The sequence below is a fragment of the Pagrus major genome, chromosome 16 (genome assembly GCF_040436345.1).
Source record: "Pagrus major chromosome 16, Pma_NU_1.0".
NCBI lineage: Eukaryota > Metazoa > Chordata > Actinopteri > Spariformes > Sparidae > Pagrus > Pagrus major.
Genome location: NC_133230.1, coordinates 10,138,838 through 10,166,671, shown reverse-complemented (window position 1 = coordinate 10,166,671; position 27,834 = coordinate 10,138,838). Strand labels below are relative to the sequence as shown.

At 40.1% G+C, this 27,834-nt stretch overlaps 2 protein-coding genes across 2 annotated transcripts; one reads left to right on the top strand and one right to left on the bottom strand.

Moving 5' to 3' along the window:
• The first annotated feature begins 10,163 nt into the window (after positions 1 to 10,163).
• Positions 10,164 to 12,620, top strand: LOC141010947 (recoverin-like). The gene is made up of 3 exons (XM_073484114.1): positions 10,164 to 10,544; positions 12,162 to 12,273; positions 12,535 to 12,620. Exons 1-3 carry the CDS (start codon positions 10,164 to 10,166, stop codon positions 12,618 to 12,620), a joined length of 579 nt encoding a protein of 192 aa, XP_073340215.1.
• Positions 12,621 to 17,660: 5,040 nt separating this feature from the next.
• LOC141010052 (germ cell-specific gene 1-like protein) lies at positions 17,661 to 24,863 on the bottom strand. The gene is made up of 7 exons (XM_073482838.1): positions 23,761 to 24,863; positions 21,113 to 21,301; positions 20,108 to 20,167; positions 19,808 to 19,966; positions 19,212 to 19,323; positions 18,632 to 18,930; positions 17,661 to 18,538 (listed from the first exon to the last, which is right to left on the bottom strand). The coding sequence occupies exons 1-7, from the start codon at positions 23,954 to 23,956 to the stop codon at positions 18,174 to 18,176; spliced, it is 1,380 nt and encodes a 459-aa protein (XP_073338939.1). The 5' UTR covers positions 23,957 to 24,863; the 3' UTR covers positions 17,661 to 18,173.
• Between the last annotated feature and the right edge of the window lie 2,971 nt (positions 24,864 to 27,834).

The following is a 27,834-nucleotide window of genomic DNA, read 5'->3' as shown; positions in this document are numbered from 1 at the left end:
TGATTTGCTCTGCCACGGAGGGGAACAGACCAATACTGTTCTGCTGTTTGTAATATTAAGGTAAGGAAACCTTCTGAAGCTCTGGAGGTGTGAACGTTCTCAGGCAGCTTGTGTGTCTGTGGTGACTTCTCTCACAGCTGATACGTTTCTAACTTATGTTGCTCTCTAGTGGTAACACAGGGGAAGACAGTTTGAGCCCCAAGAGTCAGTGCACCAGTCCTCACACATTTAACAGCTAAAAACTAAAGGTTATTGTTACGCCTGTGTGTCTGTGGATTTATGTTGTTATGCTTTAAATGTTGTTGTAACCCCAACATTTAACATCTACATGTTTATAACAGAAAGAACTGTCTTTACATTCATGTAGTTATTCTAAACATTTATGTAAAATATGTTTGTATGAAAACACTTGGGCTGAAATAATAAAAGAGAAAAACATCACATGTTAATATACACATTTATGTAGACATTAAATTTATACTACATATAATTATACAAAATACAATCAATATATTATGAGCATGAACTTCTAAAGGTTTCTAAGTCATTTCTCTGCACCACTGTATGTTTATTTTCATTCAGACTTGTAGATTCAGTGTTTCAGAGAGTTCAGAGATTTTGTCAGGAGCTGTGAGGTCAGAAACACACTGTTAGTCCACTAATAACGAAATGAACTGAGGTCTGTTAGAGAAAGGTCGGGGCCGAAACCTGCAGCGAGGGAAAGAAAAGAAAGAAGAGTCTTCTGGAGGTGAGACACTGAGGGAAACTCTGACGGAACAAGAGAGAGAGTAATTGGCACGACACAAGAAGTCCTGGCTGCCAACAGAGGAAAGTCTGTGGTCAGTGTACGACAGGTGAGGTAGAGACAGAGATGCACTTTTTGGATATAAGAGTAGAAAACTTCAAAAAGATTTGACCTATTCATACCGAAATACACAGAATTTGATGAAACTAATCTTTGCTAAAGAGTCTACTAGGAGAGCGTACATAGCTGCACAAAATGTGACTGCATGTCACAAACTGAGGGACACATAATGAAAACATCTACACATGCACATACGCACACCCACCGCACACCTAATTACAAGTACATATACATGTAGATACTTCTGATGTAATTTATATATTTTTATAATGTTAAGTTGTCCCCTTTTTTCCCTCAGTTCATTCATATTTCTGTTTTTTCTATGTATTCAACAAATATTCAAAATTTTGTTTCAACATTGATGCCAATAAAGTTTATTTTAATTTCTAAAAAAAAAAAAAAGGAATTAAGAGAGAAAGGGTTAAACAGTGCAGGGGTTTGTTTTACGGCTGAGATGATATATCATTCATTAAAGAGAGCCATAAATCACACAGTTCACTGTTACACCACCAGGGGACGCCAAATTGCTATCCATGACAATGAATGATGTTTTATGGACTCAGAGGAAAAACAAGGCAATTCTACTGACATGTTACTTTTCATCACAGGTAAAATACATACAGCAACAAGTAACACATAAGATACAAAAACATGCAAAACAAGAAAAAAACAAGCAGGAATGAACCGAACAGGGTCCGAGCACCATGCATGGTTTTAGAGACGAGAGCTTGAAAAGCAGCAGAGGACTTGATCAGTTGGGGACTTGAACTCATCACTTGTGTATCCTCAGGTGAGGTTCACCTGTAATAATAAGTTGGTTTGTCAGACCTGCCAGTTGTTCATGTGCACACCTCAGTGGGTGTGTATAAAACAGAAGAAGATAGAAAAACTCCAGTGAAATACAAGTACATACAAGTACATCAACATTGTAATCAAGTGCAGCAGTAGTTACATCCCATCACTGATAGTTAGTCTTCTCGTATTCAGGGTTAAAGGAGTCAGTATAAGCTGTAGTGACCACCACTGGTGACCTGTAAGAACTACAACAACATCAGTAGAGCATCCATCAGTTTGTGGCCTGTGAAAGAAAGATCACAGCAGATACTTTATTATTAATGTCAGGAGAAAAGATCTGCTAAAATATTATATATTTAATAATATATCAAAATATGATGCAGCACAATTGGCTCAACACCGCCTGTCGTCCATCAGAGGGCAATGACGCTACAGTCAGTTCTTTAGGCTGATTGTTGATGAACTTCTCAACCAAGAAGGAAATTTCCATCTGACAGTTCAGCTAATCTGATTCCCCTCTCACCCTGTTGCTAAAAACACAGGACATGCCCGGGTTACAGAGCACATCAGTCACTGTGGGATTATTGTAACCTGCTGCTCCACAGCAACTGTAACAGAGCACCTAAAACAAGTCATTAGATTCATTATAGCCACTGTACAGTAATCAGAGTAACAGTAATCAGAGTAACAGTAATCGGAGTAACAGAAAAAGGTTTTATTCAACAGAACATTAAATAGATTTGTTGTAGTTACACTCTTGAGAAGGGACGCAGCAGTATGATTCTGATCACTTTTAAAAATAAAGTGTTTATAAAATAGTCATGGGTTGTAGATGACTGGTTTGAGGTGCTTTACTTGAGTACCCCCCCCCCCCCCCCCCCCCCCCCCTTTTTACTACTTCATACTTTGACTGCACTACAATTCAGAGCCTTTAATTGTAACTTTACTTACTTACTTCAGTACAAGATCTGAGTACTTCTCCTTCTTCTTCCTCCTCTAGAATTTACTTTATATGAAAACTAACCTTAACATTCCAGAAAGAGTTATTTGCAGTAATGTTTGTCCCCCGTAACCACCAATAAATAAAGATCAAGTCAAAAATGGTGTCAGATAAATTTAAATTTGTCATAAAATTGGTATCTGCACACAAATCTATGCTTTGCTGATGCCAGATGAATCATTAAAAACAGATATAAGATTATTTATCTGTTATTTGAGACTAACAGGCTTCCCACTCCTCCAAGGACTTTTCAAGGACTTCCGAGGCCCAGTTTCTTAAAATTCAAGGACCTAACACAACATAGTTTGAGGCATGGATCAAGGCTAATCACTGTTACAACGATGACAATATTTAAATTGAGAAGCAGCAGGATTTACAGACGCTCACAGACAACAACAACAAAGGAGAGATTTACTAACTTTAAGAAAACAAATATAAAAAGATTTCTATTCTTGCTTGAAATATATACATTCAAGCACTTTTAATGACCAATGCCTCTTTATTTCTGTTTATAAAAACTTTCAAGGACTTGATTTTCCCCCTCAAAGTCATACATTTTTCGTAGTTTCCTTGTTTATTGGCTTTATGTAAAAACATGAAATCTAATCTCTTTTTGAGACTCATTGTCCTGGTCTGACAGCCCGCTGGATCTGACCTCAGCTGCCCTGATATGTTAAATCCTCCACCATGTGGTAAACCAAGTGGATTAAATCTTGACTACAGTAAACAGGTTCTTGTTTGCCCCTTCTTTTATTTGACTCTGATTTGATCTGCAGATCTCAGGTTCTTTACAAGATACTCATCATGAACTCAACAGTTCAGTGACCGTCGCTGTGTAAACCCCCTCCACTCACCACTGAATGAACGTCTCGTGAGCAGGGTATTCCCCTGCAGACAGTGTTTGTACTGCTGTAATGAGATTATGAGCACACTTAGCACGTGTTCACAGGTCTTGTTTTGAATTCTTGCAGGTGAAGTCAGGCCATTCACCTCAGAGATGTCAAATCCTAAAGGTCGTGTTCGTGTTCTTGTTAAAATGACTTAACATGTTCATGTATGTATGTGAGAGTCACTCAGCTCAGAACTCAGCTGTGTTTATTGAAATGCTTGTTTCATTAAAGAATCGATAAATAATATTTTATGAACAATTACAATGTGTAATGTGAAATGGGTTCACTCTCAGAGAGATTTACTCTAAAACCCCTGTCCAGTCCGCTGTTTGTGAGACCCTGCGACAATTTCCAGCCATGTTTGTGGTAAAGAAAATATTTTGTCGAATTTTTGAAGTCAGGACTTCTCCAGCTGTGGTTGTGACGACCAAAACAGGTATTTTAAGCCAGGAGTCCAAAGTACATTTGTTCTGTCCATTAACTCAGACATGTCGGTCATGTGACCACAGTTTTTTGTTTGAACGTGCAGGAATCTTCTTTTTGTTAATTTGCTTGGACTCCTCAGGCTGACTGTTGATCTGACCTCCCACTGCTCCCTCGACTAGTATCCACACTGGAAGCCATGATGGGGTGTCTAGATTAAACTCTACTCTTACTGAGAATAGATCCCTCAAGGTCAGGCCAAAGAGCTTTGATAATCAGCTGCGTTGTGGCAACCACTTAGTTTCCATTCCCTGTATCAGCTCTCTGTCTGCTTTGCAGCGCTGCCAAATCCTCCTTACACCGCCTAAAATCAGCACCCACCCGCCCCAATCTCCTTCTGCTCCTCCGTTTTAATCTCCCTTCCCCTATAATCAAAGGATGCCCTTTCCTAGAACTCATTTAAAACCAGGTTGTAGGTTAGAGGTGAGATTGTGACAGGCGAAGGTTCCTCTCAAGAGCCGAGGGACAAAAACACCTAATCCAATAAACCCAGACTCTTTAGTATTTGTAGCCTGAAGGGAAGATCCCCGTGCTAAAAGAGGAAAGATCTGCACGATAGACAGAAGACGAAACACAATAAGGATCCACCGGAGTGCTTCCCTATTGTTATACATCAACTGGGTTATTTGACCCTGAATTTTGAGATAAGATCCAAAATAATTTAAACTTTTGGGACTGATACATTCTGACTGCTTGACTTAGACTTCAGTGGGTGGAGAGAAGGAGTTGCGGCCTAAGTTTGGCTCAAGGCAGATTTGGATGTCATAAACAAAACGCCTGTTGAGTTTCGGGCTAAATTATGACTCTCTTGGACAGAAAGAGGTTCGGACAGAAAAATACGGCTGGAGCCAAGTGAGGCAGCAGTGTTTGTATTGGTTATGATTGGTCTTTGTATGGGGAAGATGTTTTTTCTTATCATTTAAAGCTACATTGTTTTGCTTTAAGAAGCCATCTTACACAAAATGTGACATTGGATTGCATGTCCTCTAGCAGAGCTCTCCAAAGCCTCTGCAGCCAGATGGCAAAATCCAACTCACCTGTGGAGCCGCAACCGACGGTGCCAACAGGGAGGCAGGACCTCTGAAGTTAGGCCTCAGCACGTCAGCGGAGGAATTAAGTTGTTTTATTTAAAACAGGGGGGAGATCAGGATTTTGCCAGGAGAGCTTACTGTGGATGCTGCTCTATACTTGTCCAGTGATAAACAATAGATGCAGCCGCTAAAGCAGTTGGTTTGGAGGATGTCTGCAGGTAGTTATGTCATCTTAATCAGGATGAATGCCCGGACAGTAAACACGTTCAGAGTCAGCTGTTGTTGTTGTTACTGAGATTGGTAATAGTATCTAATAGGGGAAAGATTGTGAGCTAACACCTCTCTCAACAGCAGTCATCCAGAGTTCAGCCGTCGCATTGCTTCATGTTAGCTCATCGTAGCTAACTGAACACCTCTGATCAAACATACAAGACATGCAAGTATCTGAAACCACTGATAAAATAAAACAAAACAGATGATTTATAGTAATGTGTAACACTACAATGAACACATTTAAGATTAACTACGGGGCAGGAACACAAACATACAAATACAAAAATCTGTCACGTTATAGGACAGTATGATAGAAAGCGCGACATCCCCATCACTATGATAGTCAAGAGAAGTTAAAATATGTGATGGTCACAACAGCAACATGAAGCAAACATGTTTTAGTTTACCTGGCACACACAAACCTATTAAGGTTGAGACAGGTTTCTGGGTTCAGGTTCAAGTACAAGCATAGCTGGCGTTTGACTGGATAACACGGGCTGGTAATCGTTCTGACAGGGCTGTTGAGTGAAGGTGGACGTGTAGAGAGTGGCAATAAAGGGGCGTCACAGGGTGGAAATGTGTCTGGAGGGAGGGACAGAGAGGCAGACTGTGATTGCTTCTCATTTTAAGGCCATGACATACAGTATAATGAGCTGGTAGGTGAGGGAGGGGAGAGGGTGGGTCAAAGTGGATCAATACCACTCCCACAACAAAGTCATGACCTCTCAGCCCTGAAGAGTTCAGACATGTAATCCCTGCTTTCTTTCCACCATGCTCCAATCAGGTCATTTACACCTGTATAGTGACCATGTTTCTGCATACAGCATGTGTACCGGAGTTGATTTGTTTTCTGTGGAGTCTGATTTACAGCCCAGCAGATGGTGGATCAGCAGTCAACACTCGGTTAAGTGCATTTTACATCCCCCCCGCTGCTCACCGCAGAGCCACTCGCCACCGCGCTGGATTTAAACTGTTAAGTCTGTACCTGCGTGACAGTCCAAGGTAGTTTTGGAAAGGACTCACTTTTACTTTGTCACTTCACTTGATCTGTTTTATTTTTGCAGCCGATAAAACCTGCAGCAAACTCGTAATCAGGCAACAAGGCAGTGCCAAGTTCAGTCAGCTGACTTGTTTTGATCTGCAGGTTGAGACAGGAGTCAAGCTTCTGGTAAGAGTTTAGGCTGAACTTTAACCTGGGTCACATGTTCAAACCTCCATCTTCCCTGTCAACCTTATTGTATATCTCAGGATTCAGAAACTCCACTACAGAAATAGTAAATAGTATATAATTATAATGATAATAATAATGATAATAATAATAATAATAAAGAAAGAAAAACACAAATAGAGTTTACAGAATAAAAATAGGTGCGTATAAGGTGTGTATAGACTATCTATACATGTACGTACATAATTACAGAATGTAAAGACAACCCACAATAATAATAATAACAATAATAATGACATAACAATAACTAGGAGAGTTTTTTGAAGCATATAAATATTCCAGTAGTTGTGTACTGAAATCGAAAATTGTCAATACTGTCAATACTAACAATCCAAATACCTTTAACTATAATCACTCAGCAAATCAATCATTTTTGCTGAGCAGAAAATGATATCTTTGTCCTTGACTTTTACTCATGAACAACTCTTGAACCATCATGAGACACTAAAAGAAGATTTCACGAGTTGGATAAAAGTCAGTCTTTGTAAAGACATTTACTGATAGTGAGGGTGGCTGTAAAAATGCAAACCTTGCACATTGTTTTGCAATCCAATACAACAGTTTTGAAGTATAATAGCCTGGATTGCACAATATATTACAGGACTATTCTCTGCTCAGTGTAGCAGCAACCGTAGCAAGGTTTTCAGAGCTAACGTTAGGTTGCTATGGCTGTTTTTATACTCAGTGCTTGGAAGTGCTGCCAAAAATTAAAGTGACTGACATACTTGGGAAAGCGAGCAGCAAAGCTGTGACCTCAATGCTCATAAAGGTTTGTATAAAGTTTTTGAATATAGTTTTTGATCATTTTGATAATCTCCTCTGTGTCTTGACATGAGCTAGCTTTTCTTTTTTACACTCCGTGCAGTAATGCTCTGACCTCTTTCTTATAAACTTTCTGTTTTTATTTATTTTAGTGGCCGGCTAGGCCATCTGGCGTGTGGTGACATCAAAACAATCAAAAAATGCTTGAAACACTTTATACAAAAAGAATTGGTAAATAGTGTTTATTAATATATTTACAAAGCTAACTGTGAAAAGGGGAAGTAACTAACTTAAATGCACAATATGTAACTTCTGCTGCTAGGGGTCTCTATCAAAATAAAAGTGTGTTGTGTTGGGGAGCTAGCTCTGAGGTCTTCAGGTGCAAATGTTCAAAGACGAGGTAATGTTTTAGTTTTATTCATGTAATGTTCAGTCTCATTTGATGTCTTCCTTCCTCACTCTCTGACTCTGTCATTGAAGTTATAGCATCAGGAAGTAAACAGATGGCACTTTGTAACGAATATAAGCCACACTACATTATGCACGTAGAAGACTGCACTGGATTTCCATAACAGATACAGGGCTTCTGCTTTCCTGATCACTCTCTGTAGGCTATATGTGAAAATATTGTGTATCAGAGCACAAGTAACCTATGATAGATTTTCCAACTCTGCTTCAAATGTCACAAAGTAAAAGCAGCATTGCAGGTCCAGGATAAAGTAGAAAAGCCTTCAAAATAATATATATAAAAAATTTTAAATAGATACCTAGAGGTGAAGAAATTTCTTAAATTCGGCATCAAATTGAAATTGATTGTTTAAAAAACAAAAAACATTCTCAGCATGGCCAGAGCACAAATAGGCACAAAACCAAATTACTTTCCATGGATGTTACTTTATTTGGTGTTTATGATTCCTGACTGTCTTTCACAAACAGGGTCGCAGGAAGTGCTTTGCAGAGCAAGAGGGCACACCTACGGAAGAGATTGGTGTGCCCTCTTGCTCTGCAAAGCACTTCCTGCGACCCTGTTTGTGAAAAGCACCTTATAAATAAATGTGACTTGACTGCGGCTTGGTAAGCTCAGGTGTTCACATGGGTCCTGCTGTGGCTCCGCCTCAGAGCAATCCAGTTTAATTGACTTATCTCACAGCAAGTGGAGGCTCATTTCCTTTGCTGCTCACAGACAGAGCGTCACTGTTTGTCCTGGACTCCTCAGCTGGTCACACAGGTAAGAAACAAACTGAGCAGCGCTACACCGACACATTGAAATATCACGACCCTGATGACTCGAGAAACTGAACGCTATGAATCACTGTTGAACCTTTTGACTTTCTTGGACTACTGGTGTATTTGTGATTAGATTAGTATAAGACTTAAATGGATAAATGGATGAAAAGAAGCATATATACATTCGTTTGTTGTTGTTTTTTGTTCTGTGAATGCTTGCACCATTGCCTTCACTGGTTCATTGGTTTTATCAGCAGCAATATACCATGTGGAACTTTTTATTAATTAGATGATGATGCCATGTTGAAGAAAAGACTAGAATGTCTTGATAATTTTGATAATGAAATGCTAAGAAATTGTCACGGTTAATAAACAGCAGTTGCAACCTTATAATGACCATCAAAATAATGTTTATAGATGGACTACACAGTATTTACTAACCATTTACAAACTATAATAAAATTGCAACTTAACAAGAAACATTTGCTTAATAAATTGTTTATAATCATTTCATTTATTATTATTATTATTATTGTTGATTAACTATACATTTACAATTTATAAATGATTGTTGTTAAGTATTACCCCATAACTTGAAGCAATGTTTTCTTTCTTGTACAATAGATTTAATCTATATTTATTTATATCAAAGTATGCCATATGGTGCTTACCTAAACAATGCCTTTCATATTGAATTGGTGTGTTAATTGAGTTTATTCATGGTCACCAAAGTGCTTCACTTGCTCCCCAAATGATAAGATTACTTTGTCCTGGTTGACGCAGATTTTTCTGGTAATTCAAGTGTAGTGATGTAAATTTTGGTCAGTGGGGATAACAAACCAGGGCACTGCCTGATTTTCATGGTGCATTCTGTCTACAGAGTTGAACTCGAAGTGCGTCAGGACTGGTTCTGCTAGTGAGACACAAAATATCTTGAGCTGGAGGCTGACTCAAACCCTTTGAAGGTTCACAGTCATGTGGATGTCGGTACACTGCGTAGAACTCAGGGTTGACTGTGGTTAAAGGCTGCCAGTTTGCGCTGCAGAGTGCAGAACATGTTTCACAAGATCAAGATGTTATTGTAAGAGATTTATTTTGGGTGAAATTTTAAATGAGAAATCTCGAATAAAGTGAGGGACGCGTTCATTACACAAGATTCATTCAATGACCATCAGAGAATTTTAAACCGTACAATATTTCTATTCTTATGCTTTCTTGCTGTAATAAATGGTGTAATTTTGGGTGAAGAAAATATGCCTTTCAAACACCTGCTTGAGGGTTGTGGAGTTCAGATGCATGTCAGCCTTAAACTGGATTGAACTTTGTCCGTGACACCTCTTGCTAGTATTATTGTTGGTTGATTGGATTCATGAGCTTATCAAGTGGCTTCTGCTCTTTTCACAGCATATGCTTCTCTGGGCTGAATTGTAGGCCAGAACCAGGATCAACAAAGGTACTGCTGCAATACCTCTGGGATAGTCTTCTGTTTACTACTTTGACAGAGTACAGGAGGGAAGTCCTTTGGTTGAAGCTGTGCATCCTAGAAGAGCTCAAGGGCCACAAATTCACACTTTGATATACCTCTAAAACATCACCAGCACATCCAACAATGGGTAACACCAAGAGCGGCGCTGTTTCCAAGGAGATCCTGGAGGACCTGAAACTCCACACCAAGTTCTCAGAGACTGAGATTGTCCAGTGGTATGAAAACTTCAAGAGGCAGTGTCCAACAGGGCGCATCACGAAAGAGGAGTTCCAGGCTATCTACAGCAAGTTCTTCCCAGAAAGTGATGCACAAACGTATTCCCAGCACGTCTTCCGCTCCTTCGACACAAACGACGATGGCACACTGGACTTCAAGGAGTACATCATCGCTCTCCACATGACGTCAACAGGGAAGACCACCAGGAAACTGGAATGGGCCTTCTCGCTGTTTGACGTGGACAAGAACGGATACATCACCAAGTCAGAGGTCAAGGAAATCTGCACGGTGAGTCTAGTAAAGTATAATAGCCTTGCAGACAAAAAGTACTTTTAGCTCGGTAAGTGCTTGGCTCCAAGATGTTTGGAAATTGTCTGAGTGAAGAGTTGAATAACGTGAGAATTGTGACTTTGTGATGAGAAATTCATTGACATAAGCAAAAAGAAATAGAGACAACAGTATCATTTGCATAGAAGTTGATAATAGACTGTCCTGTACTGTATCTGTTAGTGACTGCTAGGCAAAGGTCAGACATGGTCAGGTTTTGCAGAACTCATCAGTGGGTAAACTGGATTTAAGTGGGTTCGGGTTCCTTTGTATACTGTAAGGACAGAGTGAATTAAACATGTGGTTGAATGTATAGTTAAATTAATTGTTAGATAAAGGCATTGGTGAAAAGATGATTGTTAAATAGTAGAATGACTAAAGGGAAGGAAGATCACAGTGATTGACATTTAATGAGCAGTGAACTCTGAAGGAAACTGTACATACAGTGTTTATGGATAATTGAAAAGGCATATGGCGATCACAGGACGATGCACTGATCAGGCATGTGATTGTAGTCTCTCTCTCGATGTTGTTATATTTGGATATGCCCATCTCTTTAAATGCAGATTCCCATTTTTTCCCCCCATTCCTAATCACATCCCCATCAGCACAAACTCCCTTAGTATCGGCACCTATCTCCTTCACCAAATTAAACTACAGCATTGATAGCTATCCCTTGTTTCCCTAGGCACTGTTTTTTAAACACAGGATTAGACTTTAATTAATGCTGATCAACAGTTTGGGGTGAATTAAGGGCTAAACCTACAGAGAGTTTTACAGTATACATAATTAAGATAATGAAGAAAGAACTATAGACTGCAGTTTAAAACAGGAGGTTATATCTTAATAAAGATGTCACATACTATTCTCATATTTTATAAACAATTTTGGATCAAGAGAAATACAGTATGGCATGACCTGACAATGTAAGACTCAGTAATATCCCTTACCCACTTTCAGTACACTCAACCACTTGTTTCAAAAAAGTGCATGAGCAGAAACAAAATAAAGTATAGGTAACAGTGTCCTCTGCATACAGGATCATTTGGGACTGTCACTTAAAGTATCATTTGGTGGCTTCTAAGGAAAGATCGACATTGGAAATTTCGTAGAACTTAATTATACACATTATTACCTCAAACATTTGCATTTTTGTCCTTAAATCTTTTTGAATCAACACACCACTAATGCCACTATTTTGGCTCCTTAAACATAACTGACTTACATGTCCTCTGAATTAGTTTTTAGGGGAAATTATTGATGTATATTCATTTCTATACTGCAAAAAAATCAAAGAACAAAAATAACCAAGACTATCTGAGGTTTAAAGTAGGAGACATTGAAAAAATAAGATTTAAGAAAAAAGCCAAATCCTGACTGACTGCACTGTGTCTGAGTCACACCGGTTGTGACTGATTTGACAGCCTGGCATTTTTTTTTTTCAATAATCTTTTCTTAAGCCCTGCCATCACATTGAAATGTTGATTGAGTAGTTTCAGATTTTACAGTGCTGCTAAAATAAAATGCTTCTCACTCTTTGACAAGTCTGTATCTCCTGTTTTTTTATTTTCCTTACAGGCAATTTTCAAGCTAATTCCTAAAGATGAGTTGTCTGGTCTGCCTGACGATGAAAACTCAGCTGAGAAGAGGGCAGATAAACTCTGGAGCTTCTTTGACAAGGGTGACAATGGTGAGATACTGTGGTTTGAATGGAGACATGAAAGAATAAATATAAAAATGATTTATTAAGTTTGGGACTCTTGCTCCTGATTGATTTTGAAATATGACCCAGGAAGTCACTACTTTGCTTTATCATTACTATTAAAGGCTGCAAAATAATCAGTGTGCTCCAGTCCCTTCCCCCTGGGACCCTTAAGAAGTGTTTTTAATTCAAGTTCATTTCAAGAACCTGAACTAAACTCCTCCTTTTCTTTCCCTTTCCTCCCTCCAGAACGAGTGGCAGAAGGAGAGTTTATCCAGGGAGTGTTGGACAATGAAGAGGCTCTACGTTTGATTCAGTATCAGCCTTCAAAGTAACTCTTCTACAGATTTATTGTCTCTCATCAGTCCTGTGTTTTCAACGTTACCCTTCACTCTGCTAATGCAGGGACACTTGACAGCACCTTCACAAAATGTGAACACATAGCAGGTGTGACAATAACACCCTGTTGCAAAAAATTACCAGCAACCATATCCATATTTGAAATCTTCATGGGAAGTCCTAGTTGACTACTGTCTGTCTATCATGTAATATTCCCTCATACACATGTGACCTTAAATGTTCCCACAACTAAATAAAATGTTAGTATGCTTTTTCTGCTCAGATTAGCCCCATGGTTCTCAAATGGGGGGGCCATAGTACCACTGCAGGGGGCACATGGATAACCAGGGGAAAAATATGGATTGGAAAACAAGTCAAATCAATATGATTTATGTCAGGAAAATAAACAAACAAAAGTTTGCTGATGCTATCTTGCAGACCTTTACTACACTAAAACTCAACAGTTGTTGCAGCCTAGTCCCCAGGATATAATGTTAACAGTTAACATTTCTGCAAACCACTTATATAACCAAGGTTAAAAGGGTTGTAACAAACGTGGCATACCACGTTCTCATTAGCCACTTATCTCATGAGGAGGTGGAGGGGATAGTGGTGGCGTTACAAGCCAACAAGCTGCCAAACAGATGACCACAGGTTCACACCGCTAGATATTCTTAAGGTCACTTGGTCACCTGACGTTTTTGTGCATTAATCTAACCAGAGCATAAGCACAATGTTGTTACAAGAGAGAGACAGAAAAATTCAACCTTAAATTACGACATAAACAAACATTAAGTTGAACCTCTCTGTGGTTTTGCAGAAACGCACTTACCTAACATTTATTCTGCAGATTGAGTTAATTTTTTTGTTAGTTGTTTCTCCTATCATTAACAAGTTATAGTTGTTGGGTTTTGGGGGGCAGAATTGTTTGAGAACCACAGGATTAACCTCTTCATTGAAGTTGTGATAGATGAAGCACATACAGTACTTCTAAAACTGTCATAGTTTACATCAAATTATATACTTGTGTTTTAGCAACTCGAGCACACCTTATGAAATAATCTATCATGTGCTTTAGTTCAAGTATTATCACCACGACATATGTTGTTTTTTTCTCTACTGGGCAGCCAATGCTGGTCTCTCATTTTATCTTGGGATGTTTTTTAAAACTCTGACCAACATGTAAGTGCAGAAAGGTGTAATTGAACCTGGGCCCCTGCTATTGTCTAATTTAATGTCTTTCAAAGTGATTAATTCATTCATGTGGGAAGATCCTACATGTTTGATTTTCTAGATAAGTGGTGCATATTGAAGTATAGGTTTGTTCATGTACAACATGTAAAACTAAGTGTTGGTCCTGGATTTTCCTTTACAATAAATTCAATAAATCATAACCATGAAATTGTAATAAAATTTAAGGTGTCTGAAGTCTTCTTTTCCCTTCTCTTTCAGTCTTTTATGTTACTGTTAATAATTGCGGGACTATTTGTTACAGTTGCAGCAACTGTTGTGTTCAGAACTCGAGACCCAGCAAATCAGCCGCCCATCCTCACTAAAAAAAACGGATGCAATGCAGCTTAATACAGGCCACATTTATGCTTATTGTTGGGTGGCGACCTCGAGTGGCCGTAGTAATTATGATGGGCTCAGAGGAGAAAGTCAGGTAACGCAGTAAAAAAATCACCCCAACACAGCCAGACTTTCAGACAGGAGAACACTGTTCATTTCTTGTGTGAAACCAAAAGTCACTGCAAACTTATTTTTATGTCTCCTGTCCATCGACAAACATCGACTCGGACGCAAGGATGAGGTGATTATAGTTTGGTTGTCAAAAGTCAACGGTCAAGGTCACCGTGACCTCACAAATAAATGTCCTCATGAATATCATAACGCTGTCAGCCTATCACTGCATAGTACGCACGCCAGATGAAGCAAGATGACATAAAACACATAACAAGACAGAAACGGGCAGAGAGGTTTAAGGCTTAAACACTGATCACACAGTACACAAGCCTGGTTATTTTTATCTTTTATTAAAAATTATTAAAAATGTTATGTCGTCAAAGTTGGGTCAGTTTTTCCCTGTGGCATCAAGCATGGTGTCGAATATCAATATTTTCAAGTTTATGTATCGCAGTTAGAAATTTCTGTATTGTGACAACACTACTGGGAATGAGACTCAACAATCAACTATCTTTGTGGTGCGTTTAGGAACAGCTGGGACAAATCCAACTGATTCTACCTTTAAGTTTAATAGTCTTTGATTTATATTAAAATGATGTGAGCTTCAGTCAGCTTTGCACAGAAATGGCTGGTAGAAAAATCCTTCAGAGATACTTTTTACTTTTAAACTTTGAGTACATTTGAGAGCCTGTACTTTATTACTTTTACTTGAGTTAAGAAGTTGAATGAGTACTTCTACATTTTTTACACAAGTATTTATACTTCTACTTGAGTAAAGAATGTGTGTACTTTTGCCAGCTCTGCTAGAGAAAATATAATACGATCAGAGCCAGTCAGATTCATCCTCTGTGAACTATGATTGTCTGAACAAAATTCATGGAAATCTAACCAACAAGTTGCAAAAATATCTCTCTAGTGTAAAATGGCTGTCACGGGTTAATCTGTGATTGTCTAAAACTGAATTTTGGTTACTGGTCAACAGCAGAAGAAATGTCCGCAGGATAATCCACATACCCCACAACCGATGGGAGCAATTCTCAACTGTTTACAGTGGGGTCTTTGGATTATCCAGAGATAGTTCCTTCACAATCTACATTTCAGATTAATTTAAAACTAAGATATTTTAGTGTTGGAGGGCTTGTTGTCCTAAAAGTAAGAGTCTCCAGATGTTCACGGATGGCCTGTTTCATGATCTTAAGTTACACAAGACAAACACAGACAATAGTCTTTATAGAAAAGATTAGTATTGTTTCATAATGAGAAGACCTAGTTTACTTTCTCGTTCCACTTTCTGGAAAGACATCTGCTGCGGTTTTCGTAAGTGCACACACTGCTTATTTGATCATGAAGCCAAATCAATTTCAAAGCATCTTTCATCAAATAAGAAATCAGTTTGGAAGGTTTCCTTCCTTTCAAAATAAAATAACCACGTCTTTCTGATTGAACGCCTTGAAAGGGTAGAGATTTGTGTTTAAGTATATATATTAAACACATTTGATAAGCTCATTTTAGAGCCTTCAACCTCCTCAGATTCTCTTCATCATGTGTGCGCTGCTATGTTAATTTAACTTATTATGTTACTGCACTGACAGACATGATACAGATGAACACAGGTCTGTTTACAGTGAATACGTTCATAAATTAACCCCTTCATTTCCCATGTGTTGGCTGGATTTTGAGGAAAAACTAAACTAAATCACCTCAGTGTTGCTGCGAGTGTTTTATCTTACATAAACTGTTGTATAATTCAATCTCTTAATTTACATTTTTAATTACTTTCCACACAGTGACCTGACAACCCCGTTCTGCTTCACTGCCTACATTATGTCTCTCTCTCTCTCTCTGAGTCTTATTCCCCTGACTGGGGAGATTATTGACATAATCTTCTGTCCAGCATTTGAAAGCATCTGCCTTAATGTCTAAATCTCTCTGTTGATGTAATCTTTGATTGTTGCTTCTCTTCTTTTCCTTCCTTTGTAGATGAACATAAACAGGGAAACATCATTGGATAACTGGGTATACACAGGCAGCCTTTGCATTGAGGCTGCAGGTGAAAAAAAAATTCTGGTAATGTTTTACTTCTTTATATTTGTGGTTAAGAAATAAGATAAATCTGTGATGCAAACAGATACAAACAAGTCATTTTTATAAAGTGTCATTCCTAAAAGTTTTGTCAGTTGAACTTTACTGAAGCAGTTTCTTCTTGTTCATACTGATGATGTACCGAGGAGAGTTTTATGGCCATCTGAGTCCAGTAATGCTGCCGTCACCTCACATTGCTTTATTATGTGTGAAAACAGTGAAGTTATTTATTTAAAAAGTTTAAATTTTGTACTGTATCATTGCTGTAAGATTATTTATGACATACCGGGGATGAATGCTGATTTAAGGGCCCGGCTGGAAATTGGCAGACTATAGGAACGCCACTGTCACTGTGCAGAAGAAAGCGTGCATCTACAAACGAATTCGTGATTGTGACTGGATGTAAACAGTAATGGCGTCCGCCTCGGCTGAGCCGTACATTAGCCAGCTTATTTAGCTTGGTTTGCTTGCTTCTCGTCGTCCATGAGTAGATGCACGCTTGCTTCCGCGCGTTGATACATAAAGTAAATCTGCTCATAACAATGTTGACGGATTGATGGATTGATGGATAAACATCGCTACATGTTAGAGGGAAAATAGATTTTTGGTTTTGGGGGTGAACTGTCCTTTTTGAAGTCTTTAATACATTTGTGAATTCATGTTCTTCTGCAATTTTATTCTGATGTTTTGACAAAATGTAATCGATCATTGTAGCAAAAGTCTCAACATAACGTGCTGACTACATGATGAGACATCAGACAATGTGGTTTGTTTTTATTTATCACCGTATGGGAGGGGATTTTCATCTTTTCACGCAACCATAGATCAAAAACAGAAAAATGTAAATAACTTTATATGCCACAGTCATTAACAATTCTCAACACCCTTTGAATTTCCTTTTGAATACATTCTCACATCCTGTCATACGTCTCATGAGTCATAACATTACATACAATCCCTGAAGTCACTGAAGCTGGTAATATTGATATATTGCTGTTGTTCTGTGTACATCCAGTCAGAACAGCCAGTCTTTCACATGATAAAAAAAAGTAAAAATGTATCAAGAGGATTTGAGCAGAATATTAAAACATAGTGGACACAGCCGTCTATTGGCGTGGCCTCACATTACTGCCTTTCAATCCTTTTAACATATCTGAAAATACTTTGCGATTAAAACTACACTGCTGTTAAAAAAGATGCAACAGTTTATTTTATACAGTCCCCCCCCCCCCCCATTTTGTTCTTCCAACTGCTGGCAATAAATAAATAAATAAATGAATAAATAAATAAATAAATAAATAAATAAATAAGGACTTAGGGAATGAGTTTCCAAACGTCAACAGTGCAGCTGGGTGAAAACTGCAGGGTTTGAGATGATATTGCATGTTATAAAGAACACAATCAGTAAATCTGTGAAAGCTTCAGTAAGCAATGTTTTTATGGTACCAGCCAAGCACGAGGTCACCAAGTCCAAGAACCAGGTCATGAGAGGAAATGGCCACTGATGTGACCTGATCAACACCGAACTCTATGCAGTCTAACTGTGCTGGTTCTTGTGTTGCACACATACTTGATGGCAGCGCTGAATGTTTTAACCAACCGTCCTTGTAAAAAGGTTGAATGAGACAGCTTGAGATGCAAACTGCAAACTTCAAAACGGTCTAGAAATGCACCATGCTACAGTTATCATTTGAAACAGCAAATATACACAAAAAAAACAGTGAAGAGTTTTGAAGATATGTGTTCAAGTCTGACAAGATGTTTGTCCTCTGACGTCCAAAGTCTTAGCAGAGTGAGTCCTCTCTCTCTTCCTGCACAGTGTAATCTATGTCGTCCATCTCCCGTTCACAGTCTTCACATCCTTCAGTGCCGCACCCCTCCACCACCACCACACCATGATGGTCCACCAGTCTTCCTCCTCCCATTCCACCCAACGCTCCCATTGTTCCAAAACCCATTCCCCCAACTCCTCCTACTGCTCCCATTCCCATCCCTGCCTTTCCAAATCCATTTCCTCCCATGCCAACTCCTCCAACTCCCATTCCTCCAATTCCTCCTACTGCTCCCATTCCAACTCCATTTCCTCCAACACCAACTCCTCCTACATCCATTCCTCCCATTCCAACTCCATTTCCTCCTACACCCATTCCTCCCATTCCAACTCCTCCCATGCCCATGCCCATGCCCATTCCCATGCTCATCCCAACAGCTCCCATCCCTCCAACTCCCATCCCCCCACCACCAACAAGTAGCGCTCCCCCAGCGCCGCATGCCAATTGTCCGACAGCTGGTCCCACTCCTCTGGGCCACATAGGATCCATGAGCGCCCCCTGTTGGCCAAGCTGAATCAGCTGACTGACAGAGTAAACCCCACCACCACCAGCTCGGACGACCTCCTCGTAGGAGGGGGCGCGGGCAGCGGTGCGAGCCTCCTCCAGCCTGACCCGGGCCCGGTGCTTCATCTCGATGATGGTCTTGGTGTAGGAGTTGAGCGTGGCGACGGCAGCCGCCATGCAGCAGCTGAACGACAGCCAAGCCATGCTGGTGAGTAGAGGGAGGAGAGAGATTACCTCTGTCATCACATCACAGGCTGATGCAATTTGTTGTGTTCAATTTGCAGCTCTGACCAGGACTATGACTCGAAGTGTTATTATGAGACAGGACAGGCTAGCTGGTTAGCATGCTAACTTCAGTTTACATTTCTGCAACAAAACATAGACATCTGACCTAATGTTGTTTCTCCACATTCTGTTGATAATGTTGGTTCATTTAACCTTTAACCTTCAAGATTTTTCATGGTGGTTAAATTGAAACACACTTACGCAAACGACCATCCGTAGTCCCACGTCTGTGGCCTCCAGTCTTTGGGCCCGATGCTCACAGTCATCTGAAACACTGTGGTGTACATCATGTGCGCGACCATCCCCATCATACCTGGTCAGGGAACATGTAGTTTTACTACAAAGTTATATTCAGGCTATTTAAAACGCTGGTAAACACGCTAAAATTGGGTGATTGACTCCTTTCCTATTGCCAGGAAACAAGCTTGCCTTTCTGTTTTTTTCACCAACACGTTGTAAAAGCAGGGAACAGTAGAAAACAGCACGAGGCCGGTGACTACTGCTGAAACATTTGACCGGGAATGAATGCCAACTGCACCCCTTTCCACAAAAAACAAAGTGTCAGTGGGTTTAATGGGTTTTTTGTCGTCCAGTATGACAGGGTATTTAGACTAAAGAGAGAATAAGTCTAGTAAATCCTTATACACAAGAATGAATACCAGTTCAGTGACATCACATTAGTGCTCATCATTCTGACATCTTCTCACAAATATTTGGAGCTGCCAGTGTTTAAGGTCAAACAAGTTAAAGAGTGACATTTTTACAACGACTCAGCACAAAGTGTCGCTCATCCTCACCTGACAGGACAGTGCACATGGCAGCGAAGGCGTTGATCTTGAGGGCGTTCATCTCCCTCTTAGCACAGAGGCAAAGCGCTTCCACACACATCAGCAGGAAGCCCATGGCCAGAAGGCCAATGTACGTGAACTCGCTGATGACTGACAGCCAGAGGACACCTGGAAGAAGTGGGAAGAAAATCAATTTAGTGGGATTATAATGAGCCAGCAAGAGGGAGGATGAGACAGTTGGTTGGGATGAAAACTGGAGTACAGGTTATATTTTCAAAATCCTCTGGTTGGATTTGTTGTTGTACCAACCTTGTGTCTCTCCTGGCGTCAGCTCAATGAAGCTGCGACACTTTTCTTCTTGATCCTCACCTGGAGGAACAATAGAGAGTCAGAGTTACATAGATTGAAGCAAAAATACTCATTCCCTGTCTTTGAATATATCACGTTGAATCTTAAAAGGAACAGTTCAAACGCAAAATGAAAATTCAGCGATATCTAATCTAAACTATGCCTGTGCTTATAGCCTCTGTCATAGTAAAAGGAGTGTTATGTTACAACTGCAATAAGTAGGCTAGTTTTTTCCATCAAGATGACATAAGTAACATATAAAAACGTAAAGAAAAGAGCTGCTTTAAGTGCAGAAGAAATGTGTGATGTGCTGCTGACTGTCAACCAGTCACAGACAGTTTACTTATTAATTCTGTGGCTACAATAATCCAGGCTGGTACAAATTATCCTCCTTAGTGAGGCTTAACTGTAAATCATCTGTGTTGACTAAAACACATTCTTACTGGTGGCTATAATAGTTACAACAGAAGAAAACAGTTTTAGACCACAAACATGTTAACAACGTTGTCTGTTCATCACTCAGATGGTCAATCAATGCTTACATATATATAAATATGTTAAAATAAAACATTCAGTGGTGGAAAGTAACTAACTACATAATTCAAGTACAAAACGTCAGTGCAGGTTTCAGGTATTTGTACTTTATGTGAAGATTTCTATTTTATGCTCTGCCTACTTTATATTTAAAGTCGAGCTGAAATGAAAAAACAAACACATTTATTGACCATTTTATATCACATCCACAGTCACATTGTGCACCAATTTAACAATAAAGACAAAATCTCTTTCTTTGTATGTTTATATGACAACCCAGTCATGACTTCATCCTGTAAAACAAAATGTCACATGAGTTTACGTCAGCTTGAACCAAACAACTTGATAATATCCTGCCATTCACCATCAATCAGTCCATCGTTAAGAGGTGAACAAGTGGCACAAAGTTTGCGTTCTGCTCCCATCACAAACCTTCGTTGTGCTTCTCACAGGAGAGCCAGAAGCCGGTGTGGAAGTAGCGCAGCATGTACTTGTCCTCGCCCGTCTCCCAGATGTACTGGACGGCGTTGGCCAGCTGCCTCCTCTTTATCCTGGCCAGCTCCTCCTTCTGGAATGGAGTGAGCGTCACATTGGAGCCCCTTGGGTCCGGCGTGGGGGCCTCTGGATGAAGAAAAACAGGACACAAGGAGTGATGAAGGCAGTAAGAGAGAGAAGTTTTAAACTAGGTAAGTACAGACAGCAAATAAGAAAGAGAAAGAAAAGATTTAAGGAAAACCTGAGGAATAAAGACGTATGAGTAGACTCAGGAGTAAATGGACCAAGAGGTAAAGAGTGTAGAGATGCAGAAAGATTAGGAAAGACACGTCTATGAATAAAATATTTTCCTCGATGTCGCAGACCAAGAACCTCTGACATAAATCCCGAGGGGATCTCCTGTGGGTCACGGCGTGTAACACAATCCCGCCCTGAAACACTGTTCTTTAGGTAATCTGTTATTTTCTATGCGCTGAAAATTGAATACTACATGGAAACAAATAGGCTTAGCGCTCAAAGATGAGACAGCGGGTGAGTGAATCCAGATGACATGCCGCTGCAGATACAAAGTTCTGAGATTAGCAACAAAGCCGGGATTATGTGAATCTCTGCCAGTCGAGTGTAAAATACTTGGAATATCGGGCGCAAGAAAAATATTGCAGAAGCCAGAAAACCCTGCACCAAATCAGTATCTAAGAAGTATTTTTAGAAATATTCATGTAGTTATTTTTACATGATCAGTATGCTGTTCCATGACAGACGTTCTTAGGAGTGAACTGTCAACACTTTATCATGGAGAACAGTGACATGTTTCTAGTATATCCGGTGACGATTGTCACACAAGGCTTGCTTCCTGCTGCGAGTAGGAGGCGCAGTGATCATGTAGATGTCATGAGGACGGGTTTCTTAACAAACATGTTATGGAGCAGACTGGACGATATATGTTTGAGTTACAGCAACTTCCTGTTTTTATGGGGAAATTAGCTGTGCGGTCACAGAAATGCAGCTCAACGAAAACTCAAAATGTGAAGAACCTTTAACTGTTATGGTCTTTAGATTAAACTCACCCAGTTTGAAGTATATCTGGTTAAATCTCTAGGAGCAGTTCATGAAAGAACTACGCCTGTAAATGGCAAAACATGTGCAATGTTGAAATGTATAATGTTATATATATTCAAAATGGCTGACTTCCTCTTAGGTTTAAGTCATAGCTCTAAGAGACTTGTTGAAAGTGATGAAGAAAGAAGTTAAACGTGTTTCAACTGCGCTACACATGCAGTTGACGGCGTGCGTCGTCACCCCTGTGTACCAGTATACTTCAAACTGGATTTCTGAAGTTTCACATGTGCCAATTTTTTGAATTTTCGAGTATCCCAAGTCCCTAAAAATGCATCACAAATGTAAAATAATAATAATAATCTCTATAAACACAAAAGGTTCCTTGCACATTCGAGCTCAAGGGCTAATTAAACTAAGAAACTAACGTGTAATAATAAAGACGGCACTGATTCAGAGAATTTCAGGAATTACTTATTGACTTGATTTGCAGTCAGTTCTTGATTTGTAATTTTTTAGACCTCTGGTAAATTCTCAGAAATCCATCTGAATCTGGTTAACGATAGAAAGTTAGATGCTGGATGTCTGACCGTTCTCCTTCACTGAAGTTTGTGAGAAAATGTTTTTAAAAAAGCCTCCTTTTAAAACTTAACTGGATCCACACTGAAAACGAATCTCTTGTTTCCAGACCCATACACAAACTTTCCCAACCCAGTCACCAGAATAAATGTTAGCTATGTATGTACGTTGCACTTATGCTCTACTTAGGTTCAGGCATTAAAACCATCTCTTTCGGGTTAGGAAAACATCATGGTTTGGCCTAAAATACCTGTTTTGGTTGCCACAAAACCGGGTGGAAACGTCCCCAGGTCTCCTTAAAAATATTTAGTAGTGTTACACTTAGAAATGCTGAAAGGCAGCGTTGAACAGCGGTCAGCTTTTTGGCAGCCTGTGGCTTGTCACCATCCATAAAACCTCCATCTTGATGTGAAAGGTGGCTAATAATCATATAATACTTGATTTGTGTGATATGCAACGTTTGGTACAAATGTCAATCTTGGCCGTGGTGGTTTACAGAAACGTTGACGTTGACATTATATACGGGCGACTGGAGATGAATTTTCAAGTTGTTAAAATCTCCTGCTGATAACTACACAAACAAACACGGCTCGAAACATCATGGCCAAAGTTGTTTTGGCGCAGAAGAGACACGTCAGTTTGCAATATAAATGGATGTTGTGCTTGTTCAGCCAAAAGACATCCATAAGTCTGAGGTACAACTGGGCTACATTTAGTAGAAAAAATGGAAGTTCAAGCAGCATTTTAATTGATGAAGTTTGATGTGAAGAAATTGCTATGAACTGAACTGATGTTCAAACAATGTTGTTTTTTATAATCTCAATGTGAAAAAAATCCTTCACCTTTCTACTAAATTTTGCCAAGATTGAACCTGGAAACATCAACACCTGCACCTGTACGTCAGGGGCAGTCATACTGACACAATAACTGACATTACTTCCTGCTCTCACCTGTGGTGTACGGCTGACTGTTGTTCTGCCCACAGTTCTTCAACTTGACGGGCGACAGGCAGAGAGGCTTCACCACCTTGTGTGTCCCCTCACACCAGTAGGAGGTGCAGAAAGCGCAGACCGACAGGGTGAGAGCCAGCGAGGTGAGGAAAAGTGACAGCAGGGAGCGGTTGCGTCTGGACATGTTCTCCAGCATGGCTGCTTCTTGACTCTGACGAATCCAGAGAGAAACAGTGTGTGCTTCGGCCTGACTTTGAGGTTCAAAAATGGCTCCAAGAGCGTGACAGCATCTGCTGACCAATCAGGATAAGGATCAGATAATCGAGGGGGTTTCCGTGACACCACAGAGACGAGTCAAGATCAAGTCCAGCGCGTTGGGTGTGGCGGGTTGTTGTGACGACTGAGATTGATTCATGGAGGATTGCAGAGAGGAGAAAAGAGAAAGGAAGCAGGGAAAAAGGGGGATTAGAGATGTTTGACAAGTGGAACAAAGGTCAGAAGGGAATCTGGAAACAGGGTTGGGTGGAGAGACGGAGGGAGGGCGTGTTTGAGGAAGGAGGACAGTCGATGAGCAGAGGTCAGAGGACAGTGGAGTGGACAAAGATGAAGTGCCGGGGTTTAATCACTTCACACAAGTAGAAAAGGAGACAGATGTGCAGGCCAGAGGTTGCAGGAGGAACTCCAGCTCTCCTCCTGCTCCAGTATCAGTCACAGAAAATCCGCGTGGTTCATCAGATTCAAATTAGGGACCTTCCTTTCTTCTTAATGTCACGGCACGAGCCAGGCGAGACGTTTGACTCCACACATTTCTTCTTACCGAGCTGCCACTCTACCCCATGTTTCCACTGCCATCACGTCTCGTATCCTTTCTCTGTTGCTCCTTCTCTCTCGCGGATTGATGGTAAACGTCTAATTCTTATCCTGCGGATTTTGAAACTAATCAGTCCGACTCTCAGGGCACATCCCGCTCTTCAACCTGTTCCTCCACCTCTCCGGGAAGGATTGAGCTCGCAAAGGAGTGATTAGTCCTGTAACTCCGACCTACAGTACCTCTGGGCCTGGTAATCTGTGTTAATCTTGCAGGGTTAGGTGGATGAGATTAATGCCCACTGACTCTCACGCTGTCTTTGGCTGGACGACCACCTAAAAGTAAAGATGAGAGACAGGGGCAAGCATCTGGATTAAGAGTTGTTAGGAACAGCTGAGTCTACATGATTACTACCAAGTCTTTTTTCAAGTCATTGATGTTGCACTACATTCCTGACTGAGGGCCACTGTGGTGTCGTTGTTGTATTTTATGTTGTTGCTGCACATTAACATGGACTTTAAGTCAATAAAACCTAAAACTAGTGAATCTAAACTCTGTTTTTAGGTTTTCATGGTGTGTTTAAAGGATGTTTAAAACAAAAGTGCAGGCGATGTTTGTTTGATTTTTGGTTTGTGTTTCATAAAGTGGGTTTTATGGAGTTGAGACTGTATTTTGATTGAGGGTACGACAAATAAACTTGACTTGTTATTTTAGCTCAATGTTGGTAACAACTGTAAACCGTCACCCGTTTGGTTTATGGATCACGTTCTGCAGTCTCGAGTTTAGCTTTTCGGCCATAACCATCTTTTTTGGAGCCACCAGTGACCATATTTGGACAAGAGGGTGGAGCTTGGGAGGGTGTTGTTTTTGGATCTGACTGAAAACCTGAGGACAAACCTTAGTAACGATTTGTCAATCACAAGGTAGCCACGCCCTGAAACACACCCTGATTCATCATCTATTTTACTTTACATGGGACCATAATTCACAAAATGAATGTCGTGCTGTATTGAAGAAGAGTTGGAACAAGTGATTGAGACCATAAACTCATCAAAAAATGTGTACTGAGGTAATACATCAAGTGAGAGGTAGGGTCATTTTCTCATAAGCTTACATAGCTGCAGTGGAGTTGCCCTCTGGAGTTCGCCTCACTTTTCAGATCTGAAAGCTTGGGCCACATTTTATACAGTATATAATAAAAAAATGGAGGCTTAAAGGGCCCTTATGGCTTCATGTTATGGTGTTTCGGTGCTGTAAATAAACAAACTTAAAGGACAACACAATTTCATACTGTTTCACTTTGTTTGTATGTGGTGGACCCTAGCTTCTAGCTTCAAACTTTAACTTCTGGGACCTTATTTTCCTCCGAGTACAGCTTGTTTATTCACTTATGGAATAAAATACATATTTCCAGGTTTTGTATTATAACCTCCGCCACCTACATAGTGCCCCTTTAACTTGACTTTAAAAATACACATTTCTATTCTGCACCATACCTCGTAGCCCTTTGGTTGTTTCAGTACCACGCTTCCTAGGTTTAATGCTTGACTCACTACCACAGTCTGCTGACCTGTATCATTGGGAGTCTTATTTTACAACATATTCCACATAAATCCAGTTGGATGTAGCATAGATGGTGACATGGTGCACTTTTACCCCTGTTCTTGCAGTTTGAGTGACATAACACAAAACACATCCCTGTACAGACAATGTTTTCTCTTCGCAGCCACTGGATTAAAGCCAGATTTTTAGAAAAACCTGTCTGAAGCATCTGTCCTGCACTGGGTCCACTTTTGAAAACTAGTAAATCAAAATGTGGGACATGGGATAAAGGGATAAAAATGCTGTCTAGCCCCTCATAAAGTGGGACACCTGGCCACCCAAAGTAGATTTTTACACTTTTAGCTTCTTTCTTTCTTTCTTTCTTTCTCTCTTTCTTTCCAATCATAAACTGCAGTGTCTTTGTTGCGTCTTTCTCCTACATTTTCTATCATCACTCTACTGTAGCTACCTTACTTTTTTTCATGCCTGTTGCACTGATAACCACAGCCAACGGTAATGTCAAGGTGGACTGTACAAAACCACCACAGGTCAACATTTGCTACATAAAAGGTAGAAACTCACACAAAACACTGTAAAAGTGTATGTAGCAACATAACACCAGCTACATACACTGAGTGAAATTTTCAGAATCTATTTGTTATCTTTGGAAAACGTTGGCATCTCCACCAGAGTTTCACATAAAGTTCTGTTGTTTAAATAATGTGAGGCAGCACAGCAGGAGTTTTAAATGAACGACCCACTGACAGGTCGATAAGATATAAGATGTGTTAACAGGTGATCTGTTTGACTTTTTTTTCAATTTTTCCACAACCCCTGAGAGCATGTACCATCAAATTAATCAAATCGTTTTAATCATAAATGCTTATGTCATGTTCAACCGGGCATTGCAGATTAGTTTGGTCCATCAAATCATCTCGAGGTGTAAAACTATAATCCATACACTGAGGCAGTTATTGTTCTGCTCGACTTTACCTTACTGTACATGTGCCGATGTCTCCACACACCTGTCTGTGTTATCAACAGCTGAGGCGTGCAGATTAACCGATCCAAGCACACAGCGACTCAGTCTATTATCTAACATTAATTGATTTTTATATGGAGTTTGGTGGGTAACCTTCCTTTTGACTGGTCTAAATGTCACACAGAGACATTTAGTTCTTCACACAGAGCAGTAGATTCACAGTTGATAAAAGTGGAATACAGACTTTTCATAGCTTTCATCATCTCACCATGCTGATCTGAAATCTTCCCCCTCATGAGTGTGAAATCCAGCTGCCGTTCACACTCAACTGTTGATCAGCTTACAATGGTGCGACAAAATAAAAACTGAAAACCAGCTGGACTCACCATGTTTGGGACCCCGGCAGAGACTCTTTGCGTTTCCTTCGCCTCTCCTCCGACAGGGACTCGGTTTCCTTCACCTTTCCTCTGCGCTCCCTCAGTTTCAGAGTTTCCATCAGAAACCCACCCAGATTTCTCTCTAATCCCCACAAGTCCATCTGTTACTTTCCCTCCCCTTTGCTCCCTATACTGTCTCTATCCATCCATCTCCACAGCTCTCTCTCTCTCTGTCTCCTGTTTTCTTCATCTCTCCTCCTCTCTCACTCATGACCTCCCTGACCTCTACTCCTATAGTGATTAATTTGACAGTATGGTATGGGCAGCTTAGATTGAGATGAGTGTGACAGTCTCATTGTATCTGC

Excerpts from the sequence above, each read along its gene's own strand:
- LOC141010947 (XM_073484114.1), top strand. The coding sequence starts at position 10,164 with ATGGGTAACACCAAGAGCGGCGCTGTTTCCAAGGAGATCCTGGAGGAC. Across the intron at positions 10,545-12,161 it reads AGGTCAAGGAAATCTGCACG|GCAATTTTCAAGCTAATTCC; the intron begins GTGAGTCTAGTA and ends TTTTCCTTACAG. Across the intron at positions 12,274-12,534 it reads CTTTGACAAGGGTGACAATG|AACGAGTGGCAGAAGGAGAG; the intron begins GTGAGATACTGT and ends TCCTCCCTCCAG.
- LOC141010052 (XM_073482838.1), bottom strand. The coding sequence starts at position 23,956 with ATGCTGGAGAACATGTCCAGACGCAACCGCTCCCTGCTGTCACTTTTC. Across the intron at positions 19,967-20,107 it reads GACGCCAGGAGAGACACAAG|GTGTCCTCTGGCTGTCAGTC; the intron begins GTTGGTACAACA and ends CACTTCTTCCAG. Across the intron at positions 18,931-19,211 it reads GACTACGGATGGTCGTTTGC|CATGGCTTGGCTGTCGTTCA; the intron begins GTAAGTGTGTTT and ends TCTACTCACCAG.